The sequence below is a fragment of the Ambystoma mexicanum genome, chromosome 9, assembly GCF_040938575.1.
Source record: "Ambystoma mexicanum isolate Mex_15411 chromosome 9, UKY_AmexF1_1, whole genome shotgun sequence".
Lineage (NCBI taxonomy): Eukaryota > Metazoa > Chordata > Amphibia > Caudata > Ambystomatidae > Ambystoma > Ambystoma mexicanum.
The window spans coordinates 994118904-994144574 of NC_090931.1; the positions used below are offsets into that span (position 1 = coordinate 994118904).

The 25671-nt window shown below is 46.9% G+C and overlaps 1 protein-coding gene across 1 annotated transcript in view; it reads right to left on the minus strand.

The window, feature by feature from the left end:
• LOC138488874 (dynein axonemal heavy chain 11-like) overlaps positions 1-25671 on the minus strand; it is a 2478284-nt gene that overhangs the window by 1949289 nt on the left and 503324 nt on the right. Inside the window, exon 13 of the mRNA XM_069616234.1 lies at positions 17786-17863. Within this exon, the coding sequence (XP_069472335.1) occupies positions 17786-17863 (78 nt within the window). The remainder of the gene's footprint in view (positions 1-17785; positions 17864-25671) is intronic.

A 25671-nucleotide genomic window follows, 5' to 3' on the forward strand; every position in this document is an offset into this window, starting at 1 on the left:
GTAATTTCTTTTTCAGATGCTGCGCGAAAGAAGGGGGAGTTGGCGCAAGTTTGGATTGTTGGCCATTCAATTGTTAAGTGGGCTGGGAAAGAGGCGGAGAAAGGGGTGTTTGGAAGGCAACTGGGGTGCAGTTACAAGGAAGTGGTGGTGAGATGGCACAGGCTGGGGGGCCTGCGGTGGGATCAGCTGCTTCCTATATTGGCAGGGATGAGGGAACGCTTGGGGTTCCAGAGGTGGTGATTATGCATGCAGGGGAGAATGACCTAGTGAGAGATACGGGGGTGGCTCTGCTAAGGAAAATGAAGAGGGACTTAGTGTGGGTGTGGGAAATGTGGCCTCAAGCAGTGGTGGTATGGACTAAGTTGTTGCCGCGATGAGTGTGGAGGGGAGTGAGAAGTGAGGGAGCAATAGAGCGGGCCAGGAAGGGGATAAACAGAGAAATGGTAAAATTTTGTGCATCAGTGGCAGTGCAGGTCAGGGACCATAAGGAAATAACATATGAGGGTCTCCTTATCTTTAGAGAGGATGGGGTACACTTGCCCGTGTATGGGAATAATCACTACCTGGCGGACTTGGGTTCTTGGCTGGGAGACTGGGTAAAAAGTTGGAGGTAGGAAAACAAAAAAAAAAAAAATTGGGGGGGGGGGTGGGGCAGAAAGAACTCCAGAACTCCTCGGGGGAGGGTTTTTCTGGTGCCGGGGGCATGGCCCCTTTTGAAGTGGGGGGAGGGAAGCACAATGGGGGAATGACACAGGAAAGGATGGGGTGGCGCTGTTTGCACAAGCAGGTCACCCCGAGGGAACAGGTATTGAGCCTGGAGGGGCATGGCCCCTGGGAGAAAGCGGGACGCCTGGAAAAGGGGCAAGGAGACGGTAGGGTCCAAGGGATAATTAGGGAGGAAATGGGTTATTTAATTATTTAATTGTTGGGGGAAAATGAAAATGAAAATGTTTAATTTATTTAATTGGTTGTTAAAATATTTTTTTAGTTTGTTAGGCCATGGAGCCAGTAAAGCGTTTTGATTGTAAGCTTTGGCCTGTCACATTAAAGCGACCTTTTCCACTTTTAAATGAGTCTGGGTTTTTGTGCAGTAAGCCAAAAGGTGGGCCCCGGGGGGAACGCGAAGCATTTCCCCTCGGGGAGTTTTTGGCGCAGCACACACGGCCAGCGAGTGGCCGTGGGGGGCAGAGCGCCTCCCGGGGGTATTTAAGGGCTCAGGGAAGGTTCGGGAGGCAGGCGACGGTTAGGACTTGGTGATTGTCCCGTCCTCCCACCCCTTCATTTTGGTTTTAGGCTGGTGTCTGGTTATGGAATATGGGGGGGTCCATTGTTCATGGGATTATGCGGGGGGTTTTAGATGACATGGCGAGTTTTTTATGAGTTTTGGGGTCTGTTAGGATGGTAGGGGTTGGTAGTTTTGTGTGACAGGTCAGGGCATTGTGAAAGTTTGTGTGTAATATATGTTGCTGATGTGGCAGGACAGGCTGGCTGCAGGTCATAGGAAGGGGGAGTTTGGTGTAGAGGGGAGTTTGAAGGGTGTTGAAGTGGGTCGGGGCGCCGGGGGCATGGCCCCTTTTGATGTGGGGGGAGGGAAGCACAATGGGGGAATGACACGGGAAAGGATGGGGTGGCGCTGTTTGCACAAGCAGGTCACCCCGGGGGAACAGGTATTGAGCCTGGAGGGGCATGGCCCCTGGGAGAAAGCGGGACGCCTGGAAAAGGGGCAAGGAGACGGTAGGGTCCAAGGGATAATTAGGGAGGAAATGGGTTATTTAATGATTTAATTGTTGGGGGAAAATGAAAATGTTTAATTTATTTAACTGGTTGTTAAAATATTTCTTTAGTTTGTTAGGCCATGGAGCCAGTTAAGCGTTTTGATTGTAAGCTTTGGCCTGTCACATTAAAGCAACCTTTTCCACTTTTAAATGAGTCTGGGTTTTTGTGCAGTAAGCCAAAAAGAGGCGTGTGAAAGTAAGGTGCTTGGCTCAAGGACAAACTTTCAGTTCAGGCTGCATCAGAGACTAGCGCCAATCCTGTACTGTTTTTTTTTATTTGTTGCAAAGGAACTCTACATTGGCCCTGCCCATGTTGTGCATGTTGTCTCTGTCACAGAAGCTTGCATTGGCCTTGCCCATGCAGTACATGTAGCCATTTGGAAGGAAAGCTAACGGTGGTCCGACCAAGCTGCAGTGCTAACCGTTTGTCTGAAAAGCTTCCCTTAAGTGCCAAGGATGAGTATGCTCGTACTATTTGCATAGACTTGCATAGAGATCAGAATTTAAGGGGTTAATAAAACCCTGGGCCATACTAAAATTGAAAGATGCAGTGAACTGTTGTGCTACAGGAAGCTTGCACAGACCCAGCATATGCTGTGCAAGTATCTGTTTGTGAATTAAGTTTGCACTCTCGTTGCTCATGCTGCAGGAGTACCCGTGTGTGAGGGAAGCTTTCACTGGTTCTGCCCATGCCGTACCTGTTTGTGCATGAAGAAGGTGTTGGTCCTACTCAGTCTGTATATTTTGTGAGGGACTGCCACCTGCCATGCCCATTCTGTATCATTTGTAAAGGATGCCTGTTCTCATCCTGAGATATATGTTGGTGAGGAAAGTTTGCACCAACCAGCCGCTCCTTTTCTTGGTCCTGCAGGGCATTTTTATTCCACACTGTGTTTTCTGCAACAGGACAAAGATTTTGAACTGGTAGCTCTCTCTTACTGCAAATCAGTTGTTGTATTGTAAATTAGCACTCTGGTGGTGTGGTTAGCCAATAAGGTCAGTGAGAACACGGGATGTAGTCAACAGTACAAGCCTGCATCCTTTGCGCCCTGGCTGACTGAGCACAGCTGCTGTACATCCTGTGCTTGACCTCACTCCTGCCTGTGAATCTGACCCTTCCAAACAAAACTCTTCATTTACATGCACCAGCGCAGCCATTTTCATCGTGGTGCCTCCTAAAATCGCCATATAAAGTGAAAAGGGGGTCCCTTCAGAGGCCTCATTCACTTTTCTCATGACGGCCATCTTTTATCGGGTAACATGTTCTTTTGATTTATTTATTTTTTGCATTTTTAAAGCGCTCACACAGCCCACGGGCATCGAGGCGCTGTGACAGGGATAGTTTGTTTTTTAGTTGAGTAATCTTTTTGTCTTAGATGCGTATTTATAACGCAAGTAAACACGCAGAGGTTCTAAGCGCGGACCCGAGGATCGTACCTGTGTTGCTTCGTGCTGTCTTGCTTCCAAGGCGAGCACGTTGACGCGGAGCTATCCTCCTGTTGTGCAGAGAAAAGGGACATGGGCCCTTTAAGAAAAGGAGAGGGACAGAGGGAAAGGGGGCGGGGCAAGGGGAAGGGAAAGCGGGGAAAGTCAAGGGGTCGGCAGTTACGGTTTAATAAAGGAGTTGTGAAGATGCACACCCGTGTCGCTGCGTAATTTGTAGGCCGGAGGCCTCACAACAACTGGCGACGAAGACAGACGGACCACGCACACAAAGAAGACTGCCAGGCAGAGAGAACGCGAGGCAAGGAGGAGCCAACACGCCCGAAGAAGGCATCCGGAGTAGCGGAAGGACCCGACGCCGAGGATTGAACGCAAGGTGTGGAGGAGCCTACGCGCACGAAGAGAGCAGCCGGAGTTGCACAGGAGCCGAGGAGGAGCCCTGCAGCCCGTGGAGGAAAGGAAAGGAGACGCGCACCGCCGAAAGCAAGGAGGAGCCCAGCGGGTCGCTGAGCAGCGCCCTGGAGTTCGAGAGGTGCCAGGCGCACACGCAGGTACCGAACAGACCCCACAGGCCTAGGGGAGGGAGCGAAAGGCACGACAACGTATAACGAGCCACTTGAAAGCGAGGAACTTTATGCTTATGCGAATGCTTGTTGAGCCACTTGAAAGAGAGGAACTTTATGCACATACGAATGCTTTAATGAGCTACTTGAAAGCGAGGAACTGTATGCACGTGCGAGTGCTTCAACGACCCACTTGAAAGCGAGGAACAAATTTTATGCACATACAAATGCTTTAATGAGCCACTTGAAAGCGAGGAACTGTATGCACGTGCGAGTGCTTTAACGAGCCACTTGAAAGCGAGGAACGTCACGCACCTCTGGAAAGCGAGGAACTGTATGCACGTGCGAGTGCTTTAACGAGCCACTTGAAAGCGAGTAACGTCACGCACGTGCGAGCGCTAGCAAGAGAAAGGCTCGACAGCGCGGAACGGCCCACCTGAGAGTGAGGGAAGTAAACCACACGCGAGCACCAGCAATAAGCCACTTGAAACCGAGGAGTCACTGGCACACGCCGGCACCAGCCACACACCAAGGGACACCCGATTTCAGTGATCATGTCACAACCATGGAGTGGTGGAAGCGCAGCAGTAGACACCACGGCACCTGCCACGCCTGGTGTGACTCCCACCAATCCAGTCTCCTTCCTACGCCGCCCAAACCCATTTTCGCTAGAACCGCAAGAAAACCAAGGGCAAAGGTGGCAAGAATGGATGGACGAGTTTGAGGAATTCATGAGGGCAGTAGGAAACCAAGATGCCCCGAACAAACTAGACATGTTCACAAACTTAGTTTGGAAAGACATAAAAAGTGTCATCAAGACCATCCCTGCAGCAGAAAGGAATACATACCAAAGACTCATTGAAGCCATCAACGGTCGATTGATAATAGTCCCGAACAGAGACTACGAGCGCTACATCTTTAATCAGTGCACCCAGCTACCCCAAGAAACAATCGGCCAATTCATATTGCGCCTACAAAGGAAAATAGCGTACTGTGATTTCGCCAACTTCAACGACGACGAGGCCATCCGTCTGAGAGTGATAGAGGGATGCCTGTCATCGATATTCCGCAAACATCTTCTGAAAAAACCACTCCCTCTGAAAGAAATAGCTGAACTCGCCAGAGTATATGAAAGAGTGGCTGCTCAGGCTGCACACATGGAGAACCCGAGAAAGATAGACTCCGTCGCAGCCGTCACCACCAATCAAATGGGCTGCCAACACAACAACACATACAGACAGGACCAATGGAACAACGCAAGACGCCCACCACCCGAAAAACAATGTTACCGGTGCGGGTTTGAATTCCCCCACAGAGGCCAGTGCCACGCAATTGGCCAAATGTGCATGAGGTGCGGACAAGAGAACCACTTTCAGAGCATGTGCCGGGAGAAGACGCCCCCGCTATCAGCGTATAGACCACACAACCAGCAACCGACCACAAGGAAGTTCGAGCCGCGGCCCGAGCCACTGAGACCTCTGAACCCAAGACCATACTCAGAACGAGAATACGCCAAGCCCGCTGGCAACCCCAGAACACCAAACAATCCTGGGTTCATCAGGGTGGTCGAAAACCTACAGGTGGACCAAACCGATGCACCGTACGCCAACCAAGAACAAATATATCACATGCAAACGTACCCTGAAGAGGAACCCCGAAGGGAAGATAACACCAGGGACCCATACGAAAACCCACCAGTCGAAGAACACCCAACAGAACACCTACCCTATGCGGAATACGACCGATACAGCAGGGAATATGTCCGACTTATCTCGACGACAGCACGGCACCCAGAGTGACGGTACACCTGGGAGGAATAGACACACCATTCCTGGTGGACACGGGCGCAACCGTAAATGTCATGAGTCACCTGGCATACGAGCATCTAGCAAACAAGTTTCCCCTACAACCATCTTACGCCCACATATTACAATGGGGCGCAACACAGCCACTGACCTCAAGGGGGCAGTTCACATGTGACCTCATACACAGGGGCAAGAGAGCACCGACCGCGATACATGTCATTCACAGCTCGGAAATCGGCAGATGCCTGCTGAGCCACAAGACTGCTACAGCCCTATGCCTCATCGACATCCACTACGACGCATCGGAGGTGATCCAAGGCGTCCCGCCCAACTCCCACTTCATACAGGCCATCCACCACAGTGCCCCAAACATAGAAAACCTGAAATCAGCCTACCCGGCCCTATTCGAAGGTGTGGGCAAACTGAAGGACAACGTCATCAAGCTACACATCGATCCGAAGATACAGCCAGTACCACAGCACCCCAGGAGAGTAGGGTTCCACCTGCAGGCGAAAGTATCTCATGAGTTGCAGATGCTACTGGACAATGACATCATAGAAAGGGCAACAGGACCCACGCCGTGGGTTTCCCCACTTGTAGTTGTCCCCAAAGCAGATGGACGTCTCCGCCTCTGTGTGGACATGAGGATCCCCAATACCGCCATCCAACGGGAAAGGCACCCCGGCCCAAACATAGAGGACATGCTGATCAGGCTCAACCAAGCCACAAAATTCTCAAAATTGGAAATCAACCAGGGGTACCACCAGCTAGTGATTGACCCCGCATCAAGGCCCATCATGACATTTACCACCCACGAGGGCCTGTTCCGTTACAAACGACTTAACTTTGGAATCTCGTCCGCTGCCGAGATATTTCAGGAAACGATCCACAGACTGATTTGCTCCGTCCCTAACGCATTCAATTACAGTGATGACATCCTCATCTTTGGTGTCACGCAGGATCAGCATGACACAGCCCTACATCAAGTGTGCCGCATTCTACAGGACGCCGGACTGACACTTAACAGCCAGAAATGCGAAATCAACACACGCACCCTAAGCTTCTTCGGACACATCTTCTCGGACCAAGGAATCAAAGCAGACCCGGACAAGATCCGCACCATTACCAACTTGCCCAGCCCACAGGACGCCTCCGAACTCCGCTCATTCCTGGGCATGGCGGGATACTGCGCCCGCTACCTTCCACAATACGCCTCACTAACATGCCCACTGCGGCAGCTACTAAAAAAAGACCAACCCTTCCAGTGAACGGACCAATGCCAACAGGCCTTCGCCACAATAAAACAAGAGCTAGCTGCCAATCGCCAACTGGCATACTTCAATCCGAGATGGCAAACAGAAATCATTGCGGGTGCTAGCCCAGTGGGGCTTGGTGCCATCCTAGCTCAAACAGATCCACAAGAGAACTCCAAAACCCATATCGTGGCATACGCCAGCCGCGCACTCAACTCCACCGAACAAGCATACTCACAAGCAGAGCGGGAGAGCCTGGCAGCAGTATGGGCGTGCGAAAAATTTCATCATTTTGTCATCGGACAAACGTTCACCCTCGTTACGGACCACCAGGCCTTGCTGGCCCTATTTGGCAACCCGAGAATAAAGATGCCTCCACGCATCGAACGATGGGGCATCTGCCTCCAGGAATATGACTATACCATCATTCACAAGCCTGGGGGCGACGCAAACCCAGCAGACTATCTATCACGACAACCGGAAGAAGCACCAGACACCGCAATGCAAGGAGAAGCCGATGGATACATCGCATACCTATCACACAATGCCCTTCCCCCGCCCATCACTGCCAAACTATTTGCGGAAAAGAGCAGAGCTGACCCCACCATCAAGGCGGCCGTCCATCTCACCAACACCAACAAGTGGCGACAGGCGGCCAACCAACACTTCGAGTCAGGAGAGGGGGGGGAAGTAGACAGAAGAGATTTGGCCAGAATGGAAAAAATACACAACGAACTGGCCACAACAAGCCAAGGCACACTGCTCAGAGGGAACCGCCTGGTAGCACCCAAAAGTCTTAGAAAACCACTAGTCATGATCGCTCACGAAGGTCATCGAGGTGCGGCGAACACAAAAAAGATACTGAGAAACCAGGTGTGGTTCCCCCACATGGACACCATTGTGGATGACATACTAAGACACTTCAACCCTTGCCAAGTAAATGCGGCCGGCTCACCACCCTGCCCCCTGCGCATAGTTCCGCTCCCTGATGGACCTTGGCAGCGAGTAGCACTTGACTTCTACGGCCCACTCGAAGAGGGGGGTCACCTGCTGGTGGCCATAGATGAGTACTCCCGATTCCCACTGGTAAAGCACGTACAATCCACGGCCTTCCACCACGTGGTAGGCCCAATAGACGAAGTATTTAGCGAATGGGGCATCCCCAACGTAGTGAAAACGGACAATGGATCCCCATTCCAAGGACAATAGTTTAGGAAATTTGCGGCGCACCTCGGATTCCACCACCAGAAGATCACACCACTATGGCCCAAGGCCAACGGGATGGTGGAGTGATTTATGGCGAACATTAAGCGCACACGCCAAAAAGCAGCAACAGACCAAGCCTCGATGACACAAGCCATCTCACAAATGCTACGAAGCTACCGGCATACCCCCCACGAGGCAACTGGGTACACCCCAGCCGAACTTATGATCAAATACAAACCAAGGTCCAGGCTTCCCCAACTCGAGGACTACACACCGGAGGAGGACGACGAGATACGACAACGAGAAGCAGAGAAAAGACAAAAAGCCAAAGAATAGACTGACCGGAAGCGGAAGGCCAAGGAACCCCTGATCCCAGAAACAGTGCTGGTCAGGCAGGCCCAACGCTGGAAAACGGACTCGAGACATCGGCCCGAGTCCATGATAGTGACGGAAGTGAAAGGACCCATGATCACCGCCCTGGGAGACCAGGGTGAAATAACCCGCAACGCGTCATACTTCAGACGAATGTTCCAAGAAGATGGACATGAAGACATGCCTCTTGAGGAAGAAGACCCTATGGACCCAGAGACCCCTCCCGATCCGCCCGAGGTGCCGCTACCGGCAGGCCAGGAGGACTAAAGGGAAGAGCGAGCCGAGCGACCCCACCGGCTAGCCAGACGGCCCACTCGGCTCATTGAAGAAATGTAAAGACGGACTTCGACGATAAGTAAGGGGGGGTGTTGTGCAGAGAAAAGGGACACGGGCCCTTTAAGAAAAGGAGAGGGACAGAGGGAAAGGGGGCGGGGCAAGGGGAAGGGAAAGCAGGGAAAGTCAAGGGGTCGGCAGTTATGGTTTAATAAAGGAGTTGTGAAGATCCACACCCGTGTCGCTGCGTAATTTGTAGGCCGGAGGCCTCACAACACCTCCCGGGATGGCAGCCGGTGCACCACACACATCATTGTATCGCAGCAAATGTTTTTTTTAAATTTTTTTTTTAAATTTAAATCACTATTAGGACCCGCACCTTCTAATCATGGGTACTAATTAGGCAATATAACTCAGGCTGGCAGAATGAAGATGTCAGTAATGGTGCCTGTGAGTTAAGGGCCTGAGCAATAATACGTATGTTATGCGGTCACCTGATGCCTTTGATGAAGAAGGTTAAATAGGCCCCTTTGGAAACCATTCATCATTTTGTGGCAGCTATTACAATAAAAGAAGACAGAATGCATTTTATATTTCCCAGGTATTTGATGGCAGCATTTTTAGAGGAGATGATAGGTCTTCATTAGAGTGGGGGGTCCAGATTCCCTCCAGACATTTGGAGTATTAGAGTATAGAATGTTGTGTAGGAGTATCACTAACCCGAAGACGGCGGTGTTATCTGTGGGTGTCTAGTGTCAAAGCCTCAGTCTTGATCATGTTCAGGTATGCTATGCTATTTCCATTTATACAGCACACGTACACTGGTGATATTTAATTGGTACTAGCAACCTAAGGAGCATGAAAAGTACGGACAGTGACGGGAACATGTGCCAGGGGTAATGTGAGAGTTTTTCTGGAGACCATCAGTCATTCTAGCAATACCAGACTAGCTGTACCTGCCTGACTAGTCTCCCAGAGTTCTAGCTAGAGTGAATGGTCATAGTTCAGATGACATTGAACAGTGGCGAGCAGAATGAGAGAGAAAAACAAACAGGGATTTGAGACCCCCGAGAGGAAAGAAGCCCAAGACAACCACCTGTTTGATAGAGGGAGTCAATAATAGAGCATGGTTAAAGCCAAGCTTTTTAAACTTCATTGATGGGGTGGACAAGGACTAAGAGAGGAGGGCCACATTGAGGTGATCCAGAATACAGGAGATCCACACGCCACTATGATTTCAAGGCTTGTCTGTTTACATTTTAGAGAATTGCAGCTCACCCAATTGGAGATAGCTACCATACAGAACTGAACACAAGAGATGGCGGGCCACAGTTCTATATCTAGCTGAACAAGAAGTTGGGTGTCATTCACATTAGTGTAGAAAAGGAAATCATAGCAGTGAATAAGGTCAGTCAAGAGATGAATATTTGTATTGCATCAGAAGAGGGAAAGAGATAACATCACAAGAAAGCAAAAAAAGAGGACAGAAACAGAGTAAGGGAGACAGTCTGTGATTGGTTGTGAAGAAAGGATAGGAAAGGTCAGTGCCCAAAATCCCAAAGAATTCCAGGAGTTTGATAAGGATGTTATGATGCAAAAGGAGATAAGAAGTCATGCATGACCAAGGTTGTGACATTGCAACTATCAATCGTCCTTCACATATCTTCCAAAATTGCCTCAGGAACAGCTTATGTGCCCCAGTCAGGATGGAAGCCTGCTTGCAGAGGATGGAGTGGGCTGGGTCCAACTATGTGACTCACTGCAGTCATGAAGCTGAAGAGGAATGATGGGCTCAGGAATCTTATCAGTGGCCAGGACAAGGGAAATAGAAAGGAAATTAGAAGGCATTTTAAGATATGGAGTTGGTGCATTGTTTCAAGACTCTAATTAGGCAAGTAAATGAAAAGTGAATGAAGTATCCAAAGACGAATCATGCTTAATGTTAAAACGCTAGAAGAGCAGGGTGTTGGGTTTGATCGGAGCAAAGATCTAAACGGGGAGTGTCATTCAAGTTAGACAGGGAAGGAACTGAAAGGGGAGAGCTAATCACAGAGTGCTTGTTTGGCATGGATGGAAGACACAATAGTTTCAGAAGATCGGTCATACTTTGCATGTCAAACAGCTCCTTTTGCATATTGTAAATGTATTTGTTCATCTAAGGTGTTAAGCCTTTTCTTGTGAAGGGCATTTCCCCAAGGCACTTGATGTTGTTGATAAGGAGACCTATGTGAAGCCTTGCTCTGGCCAAATAGATGTGGAAATCCTGTTGTTTTGTATGAAAGTCTGATATATTTTATATGCTACACTGAAATGCTTTGGCAAATGAATATGTTCCCTGAGGCAGGTTAACAATTAGGAATTAACTCTGTATAGCACTGCTCTGACATTTGTCACCTCCTTGATGACTTTGACCTTGATGTCCTCGCGCTCACCGAGACATGGTTCAATGCCAGCTCTGACCAATGAAGTGAGAGTCAGTTGCCGCCTTCGCTGCCACTTTTATTGCCCACCATCCCTACTATTGATTCTCATTCTGACTCAGTCCTTGCTGAACTTCACCTCTCCATCTTTGACACCCTTGACATCCTTGCCCCTGCCAAGAGGATCTGCATGAAACCGGCCTCCAAGTGCAACAGTTGGTATGATTATGACCTAGCATTGCTGAAAAGCAAGTGCAGAGTTGAGGAACGGAAATGGCTGGCTTCACGCACATCCCCTGACAAATTGGCCTGTCGGCTGCTCCAAAGGCATTACAGACTTTCCATCTGGTCCAAGAAGTGGACCCATATCCCAGCCCACATCTCTGGGGCCACCAATCACATCACAAGGCTGAACTTTTCAAAATATGTAAGGAACTTGCCAATCCTACTGCAGTCTCTACTTCTCCTCCTCCCTCCCAGGCCCTTTGCATGGCTTTGGCCTCCCCCTTCTCAACAAAAACTCAGGACATCCTGTCCTCACTCTACTCTATCCCCTCTCCTACCCTTCTGCACATAGGCCTCCCTTGGCTCCTCTCTCTCCATCCCTCCTACTCTCCTCTTTTTCTCTCATAACACTGTATGAGGTCACCAAGACTGTTTGCTCGATGAAAGTCTCCTCCAAACAAGTGCTTCCCTGCTCCTCTAGAACTATCAAGGACAATATTGCCACCTGTGTTCCCTCTCTGGCTGAGTTCTGCAATCACTCTTTTGCCACTGGCTCCTTCCCATCACCTCTTAAGCACTCCCTTGTGCATCCCCTCCTAAGAAAGCTAGCCACAGACCCTTCCTGTCCGGCGAACTACCACCCTATCTGCACTTCTCCCTTTTTGGGCAAACCATTGGAATAGTTGGTCATCTCCCAACTAATCCACCACACTGAATCTGTTGGTTGTCTTCACGACCACCAGTCTGGCTTCAGAGCAGCCAGAGGAATAAAACTGCTCTCCTGGACACATGTGAAGACTTACTCTCAAACCTCAACACCAACTCTCTCTCTGTTCTCATCCACCTTGATCTTCCCTCTGCCTTTCACATGGTCAATCATGCCACCCTCCTTAACTGACTCTATGATACCCTGGCCATCACAGACAGGGTGTGGCTTGGCTGACCTCTTTCATTTCTAATCAGCCCTCCCAGGTTCAAATGGGCCATTTTCTCTCCTCTACCTCACTCTCTACCTGCGGCGTCCGTCAGGGTTCTATCCTCTCACTGTGACTTTTCAATATTTACCTTGCTCCTCTAGCCCACCTGATCTCCACCTTCTCTGCTCACTTCCAGTGTTATGCGGATGACACTCAATTCTCCTTTAAGCTTCCCTCCTCTACCTTCCCTCCTTCCTCTCTAATTTCTGATTGTCTGACCGCTATTCAGGCATGGTGCGCTGCTAATGATCTCTGTCTTAATGCCAGTAAGACTGTGATCCTTCTCATTGAGACTCCTCGCCCTTCCCTCCTGCCCACACTCTGACCCCCCTCCTTGGACCCCCTCCCACACCCTCTTGTAAGGCAAAAGAGCTGGGGGTCTTCTTTGACTCCTCACCCTCCTCACCTCACATTGCTGACCTTGTCAAGAAGGCTCATTTTCCGCACCTTTCCCCAGTAACTCAATGGGGGTCATTACAACCCAGGCGTTAAGGGGTTAAAGGCGCCATAAAAGGTTGCAGTGCCGTTAACCCCTTAACGCCTTACTACGAGGTCCCTTTGCGGGTCCCGACCTTAACGGCTGGTCTGTAATAGCCGTTAAGGTAGGGACCCACAAAGGGACCTTGAAGGTAATTACGGTACTGCAATTTGCGGTACCGTAATTGCAGCCTTCCCCATTCCCATTGAGCCCTATGGGGCAAAAATGGGAATGGGGAAGGGCCAAGGGTAAATGGGTAATTACCGCCCCGGCAACCTTGGAATGGGGCGGTAATTCCCCATTTACTATTGGCAGAATCTGTAAAATACCGGCGGCAACCATGGCGCAACTAGCGCCATGGTTACCGCCTGGGTCGTAATGACCCCCAATGTCTCTAGAGCTCTGGTTCTCTCCAGTCTGGACCACTGTAATACCCTTTTCCTTAATCTGCCTCTGTCCTCCCTTTGCCCTCTTCAACTAATCCAGAATAGGACTGCAAGGCGTATCCTTGTCCTCAAGCCCAGGGACCGTATCTCTCTGACCCTAAAAGGTCTCCACTGGCTCCCAGTGAATGCAATGATCAAATTCAAGACCCTCTGCATCATCCAAAAGGCATTCTGGGGCCTGGGACCACACTACATTCAACGTACGCTCTCTAAAAACCGCCATTCTAGAGTCCTTTGGTCCTCCAGCTCTAACTCTTGGCAGGTCAGACGTTTCTCCAAGCAGAGAGTGGGGGGAAGATCTCTCTCTTCTGCAGGTTCTGCCCTCTAAAATGTCCTCCCTGCCCCTCTCAGACTAGAGCTGGATCTCCTTAACTTCCGGAAGCTTCTCAAGACCTTCTTTTTCTCCTCCTGCTTCCCTCTCCATCTTCCTTGCTTATGCCTGCCCATTGGTACAACTGGCTGCCTGGTCCCTTCTGAGCCATACAGGGGCTGGGCCCTCCCTCAACCAGTCTGCCTCAGCTCCCTCCCCTACTAGCACTTGCCTGTGGGCACCTTTCCCTGATTAGGCTACTGCGTCTGGTCCACTGCCCCCCTCCTTGCTCTACTTGTCCCTCTTCCCTCCCCATCACACTTGCCCTACATGCCTCACCTAGCACTTACCTCCAGCCCCCCTAGCACTTACCCCTTACCTTTACGTTGCCCTGCCCCTCTGCCCCCTGTACTTCCTGTATACTGCACTTGCATGATCCAAATGTCACAAAGCCTAGTATGACTGTTTATTGTTGTTTTTATCCTCCTCTGTTACCCTTCCCCCTTAGTCTTGTGGAGCCTGGAAACGCTTTCTGCTGTATAGGTGCCATGCAAATGTTCAATAAATAAATACAAATATGTGGATGTGTGATAGTTTGCCATGGGATAACATGGAAAAAATACTATATCGGAGAACATTTCAAGGTATTTAGGCACATTTATTGTATATCAGGTGTTTCTATACTCCTAGATAATATAATATAGAGGTGCACAAATAAAAGCTTACGATCATAATAGTTTGGCTGGCAATTTAATGGCACTAGGATTATGCCCTACTATATTGCATTTTCATGCTATTGTGATGCTTATAATTTTCTAATCACTACATTTTCAAAATATTCATGTGACTGTCAAATAAGGTGACTTTTTAAATAAGGAAGCAGGATTAAAATCTTGGAATTCTCAGCAACTCTTCTCTGAAACTGGTGGGCACTTATGCCCCCCTAAAATTCAGCCGTGCTAAGACCACACCATCCACCCCATGGCACACCTCTGAGCTAGCCTCCAACAAACACTTAATCAGAGCCCTAGAGAAACGGCGGCGTAAAAAACATAACTTGGGAGACCTCACCAACATCAAATCTCTGTCCACAAACTGTAGGATTCTGATTACAGAGGCCAAATCTGCTTACTACTCCACCACCACTGCGACAGTCTCTAACAGGAGCAAAGCCCTCTTTTAAGTAGTAAAGGATTATACCAAGCCCTCACCTGACCCCGAGGTACCAGCAACTCATGAAAAAGGAGACAGAATCAATATATTTTTTATTGAAAATATAGACAAAATCTGAGAGACCACCAAATCAATCTCTCACAGCATTAGCATCCCCTGCACCCCAGCATGCACACTGCCACTCTGGAGTGAATTCTCCTCTCTCTTTCCCATGATCTGCTAAAAATGATTGCCTCCCTCAAACATATTTCTCACTCCGACAATTGACCGGCCTGGCGCTAAATGCACTCTTCAGCATCATCAAAGCCTCCCTCGCAGAAGGATCATTCCTGGACACCCTCAAGACTGGTCTCATACGACCTTTTTTTGAAAAAAAACAACCCTAGATCCATAGGACATGGCCAACTACAGGCCCATTACAAACTTCCCATTTATTGGCAAAATCTTGGAAAAAAGTCTTTGCTACACAACTAATCGCCAGAATTGAACAACTCCACCTTCTAAATTACTATCAATCAGGATTCCAACCAATATGTAGCATCGAGACAGCCACCATCCAGGTGTGGATGATGCTCTCGAAATCATGGATAAGAGCGACACATGTCTCCTCGTCCTCCTTGACCTCTCGGCTGCATATGACACTTCGACCACTGCATCCTTCTCTCCCTTCTTGCTGACATAATGGGATTCTCTGGCACTGTCCTGAATTGGTTTACCTCCGACCTCTCAGGCAGACACCAGGCTGTCCACATGAACTTGTTGCATTCTAACTGACACATGGTCTCCTACAGAGTCCCCCAAGGATCCATCCTCTAACCAATCCTCTTTAACCTTTACATGGAGCCTTTGGTTACTCTCCTCAAAGATCCCAATATAGCCATCCACCAATACGCAGTAGATACTGAGTTGTACATGAGAGTAAATAGCACACAGGACATAATTCATCTCTGTGGTTACCTAGCCATCATCCAGTCCTGGATGTCGACTGCCTACCTCAAACTAAACCCATCCAAGACTGAATTTGTCATCATTGGTCCGCCCGCTAAAAAACAACTTGTCCAACAACAGCTTAATGATATGCACCTAAGAAGGATTTGACCCACAACTCTCGAGACTCAGCAAAATCATTAGGCTTCACCATTGACAGCAATCTGTCCTTCCAGAAACACATAGCCAGGAAGGCCCAAATAGCCTGGCTCAGAATCTCTACCCTTTGAAAAAAATCAAACTCTTCATCCCACTGCAGGACTTCTGGACCATAGTGCAGGCCCTTGTGGTCTCGCACAAGCATGGAGTAAATGCTTTCCTGACACTGCCTCCAGTTGCTCACTTGGCTCGCCTAAAAGCAGTCCACTGCGCAGCAGCACTTCTTATTATGGTAGCATAGATTTTTGACCGAATTACTCCCATCCTACGCAAACTACATTGGCTTCCACTCCAAGCCAGGATGCTGTGGAAGGCTGCATGTATCATCTGCAGAGCAATCACGAGTAGCACACCAACGTACCGGGTGGCTAAGCTCCAAAAATCTGTTGGCACACGCTCCTCTCGCAGCAAATCGACCAACCGGCTTGAAACTCAAATCACCCGCAAATGAGAGGACACATAAACAATCCTTCTCTTGTCATGCACCCACCCTCTTGAACTTGATCGTGGAATCAGCTCGGAATGCCCCCACCATTCTCCAGTTTCGCACATCTCTCAAAACATGGCTCATTCAACTATACATGACCAAGGACTAATTCCAATGGATGCACATACCGGCGCACAGACCTCAGAGTACTGAGCTACTGTTAAAAGATGCCAGCCCAAATGCCGGCTACCCACACTCTGTACAGCGCTCAGCTGCTCTCAAACTAGGTCTGTGCATTATACAATAAAATAAAATAAGTAGTTTGTCACCATATCAAATCTTGATTGATTACTAGATTTATGGGTTTTTCTGTGATAAAGGGCTCCTCCGATGGGCCGTGCTACCCGTTCACAATGTTTCAGACAGACTTAATGTTCTTGATGATTTATTTTCTAGTTTGACACTCTCCAAATAACTATAATACTATGTGAATGGCAATGCCATCTTTGAATTATCAGTGGATCAGCCATTGCAATAACCTTGCTAAGGGTTATGAGCAAATCAGAAGAGTCAATCAATATATCCATTTTCTTTTGCCTTTAGATTAATTTACTGATACAATATTACACATTTCTCTGACCATGTTTATAGTTTGAAGCAGGGTTCATTAAGCATCACCGTCTCCCTGAAATAATTCCAAAGAATTTCTGGAATTATATGCTTCATACATCATTGTTTCATTATACTTTTTAAGTCAGCGACTACATCTCTCACTTGTTCCGCTTCTTCTGTGGCTAGTATGTGCAAAGGCCCTATTTGTGAGGCGTAGCAAGCATGCTGCCATTAATGCCTTTACCTGAATACTACTTTGTTGAGGTGAACTAGTGCTTTTGTAGCACGTGACCTATTAGCACAGATGCATGGCGAGAGAGGATGCTTGCTAGAGAAATACCACAAAATATAACGATGGTAATGATACTACTGCATAACTATCATCAATGGCTGAATAAAACCAAGTTGTAGAAAGAAAAATAACCACCTGCAAACTAACCGAATGGCCCTAATTGTGGGTGTTTTATGTTCCCGCAAACGTTTAGAATTTTTCGGGATATTCATCTGGAGAAGCTCGAGGTCCCCAAGGGCACAAATTAGGGCACTGCAATGCTCCACATGTCACATTACATGCTTCACTGGACCCGCGCAGGCCCCTGCGTGACAGTGGGGCATGTTAAACTTCCCTTCAATTTCCTGTGAGTGATCCCGCACTGGAAATCGAAGAAAGATTATTCTTGGGGTGCTGTGGGTGGAGGCCACGCGGAGCAGTGGGAGTTACAGCGGTGGTTTTGCTGGGAAATAGAACCTTGGCTTTTGGGGTGGTTTCTTCCAGCTTGCAGCACACAAAGGCAAGGCTTGCCTTTTCCCGAATCATACAGAAGAATGCGTTTACTTAACATATAAGACATTAATAAGTTATGCAATGAAAAATACTTTACCTTGCTCTTGCCAGTGCCAGCGTTTCCAACCACAAAGACTGAGTGTCTTACTGCTAACAGTTCCTCTAATTGTGTAACCTAAAGTAACCAGTGACATACATGAAAAGGTATTAATTCACACGAGAACTATACATCCACTCTTTTCTGTTTAATTTCCTGACAAATAGAGCGTTTAGTAGTGAGTTTATTTTTATATAAAACATAATCATAAAAAGGCATGTGTTCATTGATCTTGACCATAATCCCACTCCCATCCTCCATTGCCTTTCGTGTTCACCAAGTAGCATACTAGGTTTCCCATATTAAGTAGTGATATCATTTCAGTTCCTTTGATGATTTCACCATGTCAGGTACTCCTTCTTGCACGTTAAATTAAATAAATAGTTTGCTAAACCTATTATCCAGTGTAATCCCCCACTTTTCTATGGAGGTCACAAATATTTGTTAGTCACCTTTTCCATTACTATGGGAAAATTCTCTCTCTAGTCTGCTTTTGTTGGTGGCATACCCCTCATTTGGTTCCATGCAATATTCCAGTATACATTTTTACTGCCACCAAACCCTGTAAGAATATATTTCCACACCTTTATGTGAACATGACTTCTCTCAGTACCCTCTGTCCTGTACTGCTTTAGTGAGAAACCACCCTCAACACGGGGAGTCCCTTCCCTCCCCACTCAAGTGGTTATTCAACAAACTGTTTAGCAGATTCTTTTTTAGCCCTATCTAAGACACATATCATGCCCCTTGCATCCCTCGCCCCTGAGCTAACAATGAGCCAAGAACCTGTCTGCTGTACAAGAAATATATTGGTATTTATTTAAATTAAAAGTAATAGAAATTAGCACGAAAATGTCAACACAACTTTATCCGTGGCACAACACAATCAACTTCTCTCAGCATAAATAGATCACAAAAGTGAGTTAAAAAGAACACAATCACAGTTGTACACTTTATACCAATTTCATCTCACAAAATAATTACACTGATCAATAGTATAATTTCGCCCCAACATTTGGTTTAAAACAAACACAGGGTGATTTCTCGCTTTGTTTTTAAGACTCCCCCTTGCTTTGGTCTATGTTGGGAAGTCAAATAGAAACATTTTCAATGCTTTGGGGAATTTTAGATTTCAGACCCCTCTTACTGAAAGTACTTTGTTGGGGAAGCTGAATTAAAAGGTTGGATTGATTTAAGAACAAAGACACCCCTCTTCCTTAAAGAAGTCGGGGTCAGCTGGACAACAAGGATTACCCAATTAAATTATAGGCTATACTTTTCAGCGCACACTGGGAAGTGAGCTTTGCTAATTTTGAATTTTGACAAAATTCACCCTGTAGCGTTCTGCCAAAAGGGGAATTAATTCAATTAATATTTTTGGTTACATAGGCTAAGGATCTACACAGTCTTTCCCCCCACCCATTATAAAGGGAAAGGATTCAAGGCAAGCAGACTCCCCCACCTTTTGGTGTTCCAGGGCTTAGTTCGACTTACATAGCAAGCCGCTGTTTAAGGTTCAGGAAAGCCCGTTGTATCTCAGGACACTCTGGAAAGATAGGGCAGGGGTCTTCTCACTCCAATCTCAAAGATGGCCTCCTATTCTCCACCACAGGACCCAGTCAGCTTTGAGGCATTGTTAGAAATAGACACCTCCACACAGTTGCACACTCAGCAGTCTCCTGTGGTGTCTGCTTACAGCTGTCAGATGGTAAGCTTCAGCAGCCTTCCTGTTTTTCCTCTTTTTTATGTCTCCCCGGTTTTGTGTGTCTGTCCCCTGTCCTAGTGCGCCCCCCCTTATATAGCAGAAATTACATCACCCATTTTACAATCTTGGGGAAGTACCCTGCAATAATCCCTGCCACTAGGATTGGACAGTTACTCCTCTCTCTCCTCCCAACCCCGCCTCCAAGTCAGGATTGGTTTAGGGGTTTGGAGCAACATATGGCAATTGCCATTTGTAATTGTTTTTGGTTTGCTTTCAACTTTTTGGCAAAAACTAGTTATGTATCACAACTTCCATAATTTTACCAGCAACTGCCTGTTAGGGAGAATTCTCATAAATGGTTGATTTCCCTTATCTAAAGAGACCCCCAGCAGCTATGCTGGATGTCTAGGATTTATTTGTTTCACCTGGTAAGAGTTTGAGCCTTTTTTCCCCACTCTTACATGTGTTTTGCTATGTGTATTTCTACTTTCTGTGTGATCTTGGGCACTGGAGCCTCACCTACTCCATGTGTACCACTTTCTGTGTGTGTTACACAGCACCTTCAGTGCAGTGACACAGGGTTGTCTTTGAGACTTTGCACTGACTCCATTTTTCTGGGGCTGACTACTGTCCCCCAGAAACAGGTAAAGTTGCCATTAACTTTATATAGTCACTTAAAATCACAGACCCAGTACACCCCATCTTACATGGAGTATTGGAAAGGGTTAACTCTTAACCCTTTTTGTCTGTGCCTCTTGGAGCCTTGTTTCGCTCCCTTAAAATTAAGACTTGGCTGGTGGCAGTGGTATCTACCCTAACTTTTCTACTGCGGTTATCTTACATAATGTAGTAATGTTTTAGGCTATTATATAAGCCTCGAACATAAAACCTGCTTGACCCTATATGTTTTATTTTGGCTCCGGCTGGGTTTAGTCGCCATTTCTTTTTGTTTAAGTCTTTCTCGTGTTTTTCTCTGCGCGCCAAACCGGGGATGACTCCTTTGTTCGCTGTCTTTTCGCGGGCTTCTGCACAGAAGCCCTCCTTAAGGCGCCTGATAGTCTAGGTAGGCAGGATGTGAGGAAGGGATGTTCGAAACCCTGCCATGGGTTCCCTTGGTAACCCAAGTCGCACTCTTGTCTGATTGGCTAAGGGGACTGGCCTTGCCAGGCCAGCCACCCTGCTGTGTGATTGACAGCCAGGCTGTATGAATGGGGGAAAACTGCATAAAAAGCAGGTCGCCAGGACTGGAAAAGCAGAGTCACCACTGGAATGAAAGAACCAACGAGGAACTGGAAGAAGAGGACCCCTACAACGACTGAACTGCCCGGTGAAGCCCTGCTGCAGGTCCGAATCTCCAAATCTGACGACAGAGAAGATCCTCCAGGAAACTTCTTCCCTTGAGCTGGTGGGACCAACCAGTTCGCCCAAAATTCAAGCCAGGACCCCTCCTCTGGTCGAATTCGCTGTACAGAGATATAGTGGGCCGGATAGCCAGGAAGGTCGGACCCTGCTTGGGTTTTAAGGAGCGCACCTTTTATTTGTTGTTTGGCGCTGCTGCTGGTTTCTTCCCTGGGTAGTGCAGGACCCTCCAGTCTTCCCACTTCTGATCAGTCCGACAGTCACTTCAGGAACCGTGAGCCTGCAGGAACTACCAGGAACGTCTGCCTCAGCTACTGCCCCCTCTCCATTTCAAGTAACTGTGCAAATCCGGTTGGCCGTTCCGCTCAGCCGTGGTGAAAGTGTTTGAAATCTTTCTCCAATCCGAGGTCTTGCCCTTCTCTTCTCTTTGAACTAACTTTTCTACCAACCAACCTCGTCCAGAATCTGTGCCACAAACTTTACCATGAACTACCCTGAACTGTGTGATCTTGAGTAAAAGACTTTTGACCTATTGACTTTGGCCCTAAGACATTTCTAACTGATCTCTTCACTGTAGTCTCTCTTGTTCAATTGCTTAGAATAATCACCTGTTGGATTTGCCTAATTTCTAATAACTTTGTCTTTCCCTCCCTTTTAAATTGCTGGAGTGCCATTTTGCTCCCACTTCATTTTGTGAGCTTAACTTGTCTGGAATTTAAGGGAAGTGGTGTGGTGTATTTATGATTGTGATTTTGACCGTGCTTAGAATAGTGAAATGTTATGCAACTGTTGAGTAAATAATTATATATTCTTTTACTTAGAAACCTTGAGTCAGTGTTTTCCTGAACCATAGTAATTGCTGTCCTTTGTGTAACTATTTGTACTGCTCACTTACTCTTGAGATAAGTCTGGCATCTCTGCTACCACTATAACTGTGTAGTACAAGCTTGTACCAAAGGTGAAATTGTACTGTCACTAATAGTCTTAATTGTGTGTAGTGTTCACAAAGGGTACTGCATATAATTCTGCCTAACACTGCCATACCAAATTTATTTTCTGTTTTAGCTGATCATGGAGAATTAGATAAGCCGACCACCAAATCCGTACGATGTAGTATGGCCATGTGGCACGTTTTCTGTTTCAACTGTTATGAAGATGTAAGTTATTAAGAGTATCCCTAATTTAATTTTCCACCTTTTCACCAAGTCTCACATTAGGAACATGTTCAGAACAGCCAGAAACCTAGTCTAACTGGCCATTACAGTTCCCAGAGTCACAGGTAGATGCATTTTATATCCCCAAAATCACCAAAAATGGTACCAAAATTAAATCAATCCACAGAATGGTTGCTGCGAAAAAGGCCTACATTATAATAGCCCTTTTAAATTATTTGTGCCTGTTCAGCAAATGGGAGGTCTGCTTCATCCAGCACAGCCTTCTGTCTCCCTGGGTCAGCCTGTGACCAGAGGTTTTTTATGAGTCTCTTTGAAGTTGGTAGTTTGCTCTTTGAAGTGGGTGCCCCCATTTTCACACATATTAGTCGTGCTTCAGCCAAGGATGAATTTCCTTAAAGGCCCTGCTATCAGCGTCAGCAGGTCTGGAAGACACTGGGATTTCAACACCTTCCGCAGCAAATGTTATTGTGAGGGTTATCAGATGTGAGATGTGACATCCAGGTTGGAAGTGGGAGTTTTGACCACAGCCAGAAATGGGTTTTCCATGAAGACAAAGTGGCTATTCAACTGTCACTGGATTTTTGTAGGTAAAACATAATATATATTTCTTTTGTCAACCTAAACATCATGTTTTGTTTTCCTGACATTTTTCTGAGAGCAGTGATATTTTTTCCCACTTTGGCTTTTTTAAAGCCGATTTTATCTACACACACAGGTGCAGGCCACTTTTGTTTTCAATGTTTAAAACTCCTGTTTTCCATGTGACAGGGATCTTTTATTCCTCCTTCGTTGGTAAATGAAATGCTGCTGGTCTATTGGTCATGACAAGTAGGCCCCTTTCCACATGGCTCTTTCACTTTACTTGAAAAACAAAAGCAAAAGCCAGGCAGTTTTTGTTTCAGTGTTTAAATGCCTGCCATTCATGCGAAAGGGACTTCTGTTTGGGGCCTTTAAATGCACACCATAGTCCTGAGTCAGTGCAACTTTGTTACCTACATTTCATGTGCTAGAAATCACCTCTCTCTCTGTTGCATCTGCAACAGTTTTAAGTATTTGTCCTAACCTAGGAGAGGACATGTGGTGCATTTCAACTGAATTATATGCAACAGAAATGGTCCATTTTGCCTTTAGTATGTAAATGTACCCTTTACTTTGAGTTTGGTCTGTCTCCCAGCCAGTGTCAGGGACCAAAGTCAAAAGTTATATTTTAGCTATGAACGTCTGTTTCACAGGAGTGACCATCCCTCAAAGGGTTTATCTGGGTCTAGAGCTCATTGCCATGGCTCTGCATATCTTCATGCCTCCCACACACCTTCCTCCCACTCTTCTTTTTCTATAGGGCAAAGATTGTTTTCCAATATTTCCCAATAATTTCAAAAGCTCCTTCCGATGACGACATCATTGGGCTCCCTATTAGGGACATTCAAGAATTCTGTTTGTGGCTCAATATGAATGAGATATTTCAGTGAGATTCCGCCATTACCTTCTGTACTGCCTGTAACCCTGTAACACTGCATTACCTCCCCTGTGTTTTATGTTTGCTCGGTAGACTCCCGCCAGAATGAGCCCCCCTGCAGAATGTAACATTCTACCTGGTTTTATGTGTTCTCATCAAAATAGATTGTTCGCCAAAGATATGCGCTTTGCTGTTTAGATAATCTTCACCAAACATTGCCTTTTCAATTCTGTTTGCTTTTTAGTTGTTCATATCTGTAAAAGGGGGCGTTATGAACCCTGTGCCTTCACCCTCCCTTCTCCTCTTCAGCTCCCCTTTATCCACTATCTTCCTTTCGCTACTATTTCCACTTCGCCTCTTCTGTTTCTTTAATCTCCTACAATCGGTCTTCCTCTAAGTAATTCAACAATGCCACCATGTTGCTTTTTCTTGCTGTTTTTACATATTTTGCTCACACAGCCAAGTAGTTCTTGCGCTACTACTAATTTCCCACAGTGCTGCAGTTAAAGGTTCTCTTTTCAGTAAAGAAAGACTTACCTTTTATTAAATGTGGGTGTGAGTAGCAGAGTACCCAGCTATGGTGCTCTGTGAAGCCTATTTCTATTAAATATACATAGGGCCTCATTACGACCCTGGCGCTGAAGGAATGAAGGGGGCCGGTATGGGACCGGCCCCCTTCATTCCGTCAGGGCCGATTACGAGGTTCCCTTTGCGGGACCCAGACTAGACGTCTGGTAAAACCAGACGTCTTTTCCGGGTCCTGCAAGGGGAAGAGGGAGGTAACAATGGGACACGTGTAATGTGCCTGTTGTTTCCTCCCTCCCCATTCCCATTGAGCCTTATGGGGGCTCAAATGGGAATGGGGAATGGTTCCTGCAAGGAGGAATTACTGGGTCCTCCTATATCGGAATGACCCGGTGTTAAAAGGTTCTGTAATACACTTCAGAGACTTCACATGAGTTGAGAGGTTTCATTCAGAAAAGATACATCCATGAGAACGGCCCCCAGCAGTGAACCACTTCTCTCCTTCAGCTCTCAACCTCACCTGGTATCTGGAACCCTTACTGAGTCAACACAGCCAGGGTTCCCTTGTAACTAAGATACCCAATGCCATGAGTGACAACAATATTGCACAGGGAGATGGGATCTCAAGTTGGTACTAAGCACCTCCTAACACCTCCCTTCCTTTCACAGCAAATCAAAGAACAGAACAATAACAAAGTATAAAAGTATACAATGAAAAAAAAACATTGCTGAAATAACAGTTGTTAAAGTGGATAGGTTACTGGGACATTGATATTAAATTACATTGGTCCCATTAATCTTCTTGCAAAGTGCTATCCTCTCCTTGTTCCAAATACCACCTCCTTTGACAAGGACAGAAGATCCTAAATCTTTCACAACCTGTTTAGGCTGGGAAAATAGAGATGCAGTTTAATTTTAATCCAGTCACCTTCCTCAAGTTTGAACTCTCTACAGGCATTACTTTGGTCATACCTCTCTTTGGATTTGACCCCTGACTCAAATATTCTCTTTCTCACACTTTCCACATTCACTCCCACTACTTTTGATTTTCCCATCCAACCAGGACACATATGCAAATTAGGCTTCCTTCCCCTCAGCACCTCAAAAAGAGACACACCTGTAACACTATGCAGCGCTAATCTGTACTGAAATGTCCTCTCCATTACAGTTCTTATCCAATCACCTCCAGTGGCCACAGCAATTCTAATGGCATCCATGAAGGTGCGGTTGAAGCGTTCTAAACACCCATTGGTTTGGGGATGATACAAAGAGGTGTTTACTTGTTCTATGCCGTGACTGCTCAGAAACTCTCTAAACTCCCTGGACACAAATTGAGAACCATTATCTGACAAACATTTCCTGGGAAATCCTTCTCTCCAAAATAATTGCTCCATATGTTTTATGATTCCACCACTGGAAATATCCTTCAGTATAAATACTTTAGGCCATTTAGACAATAAATCCATGACAACCAATACATAAGTATCTCTCCCACCTCTTATATTAAAAGAGCCTAACAAGTCTAAGGCAACTTCATCCCACAGAACTGTAGGTGATCTCCTCACGGTCATGGGAACTTTCTGTACTGTAGTCCCTTATTCCATTCAATACAATCACTACAACTGTTGACTACTTCTTCTGTGTCTCTGTCCACAACAGGCGACCA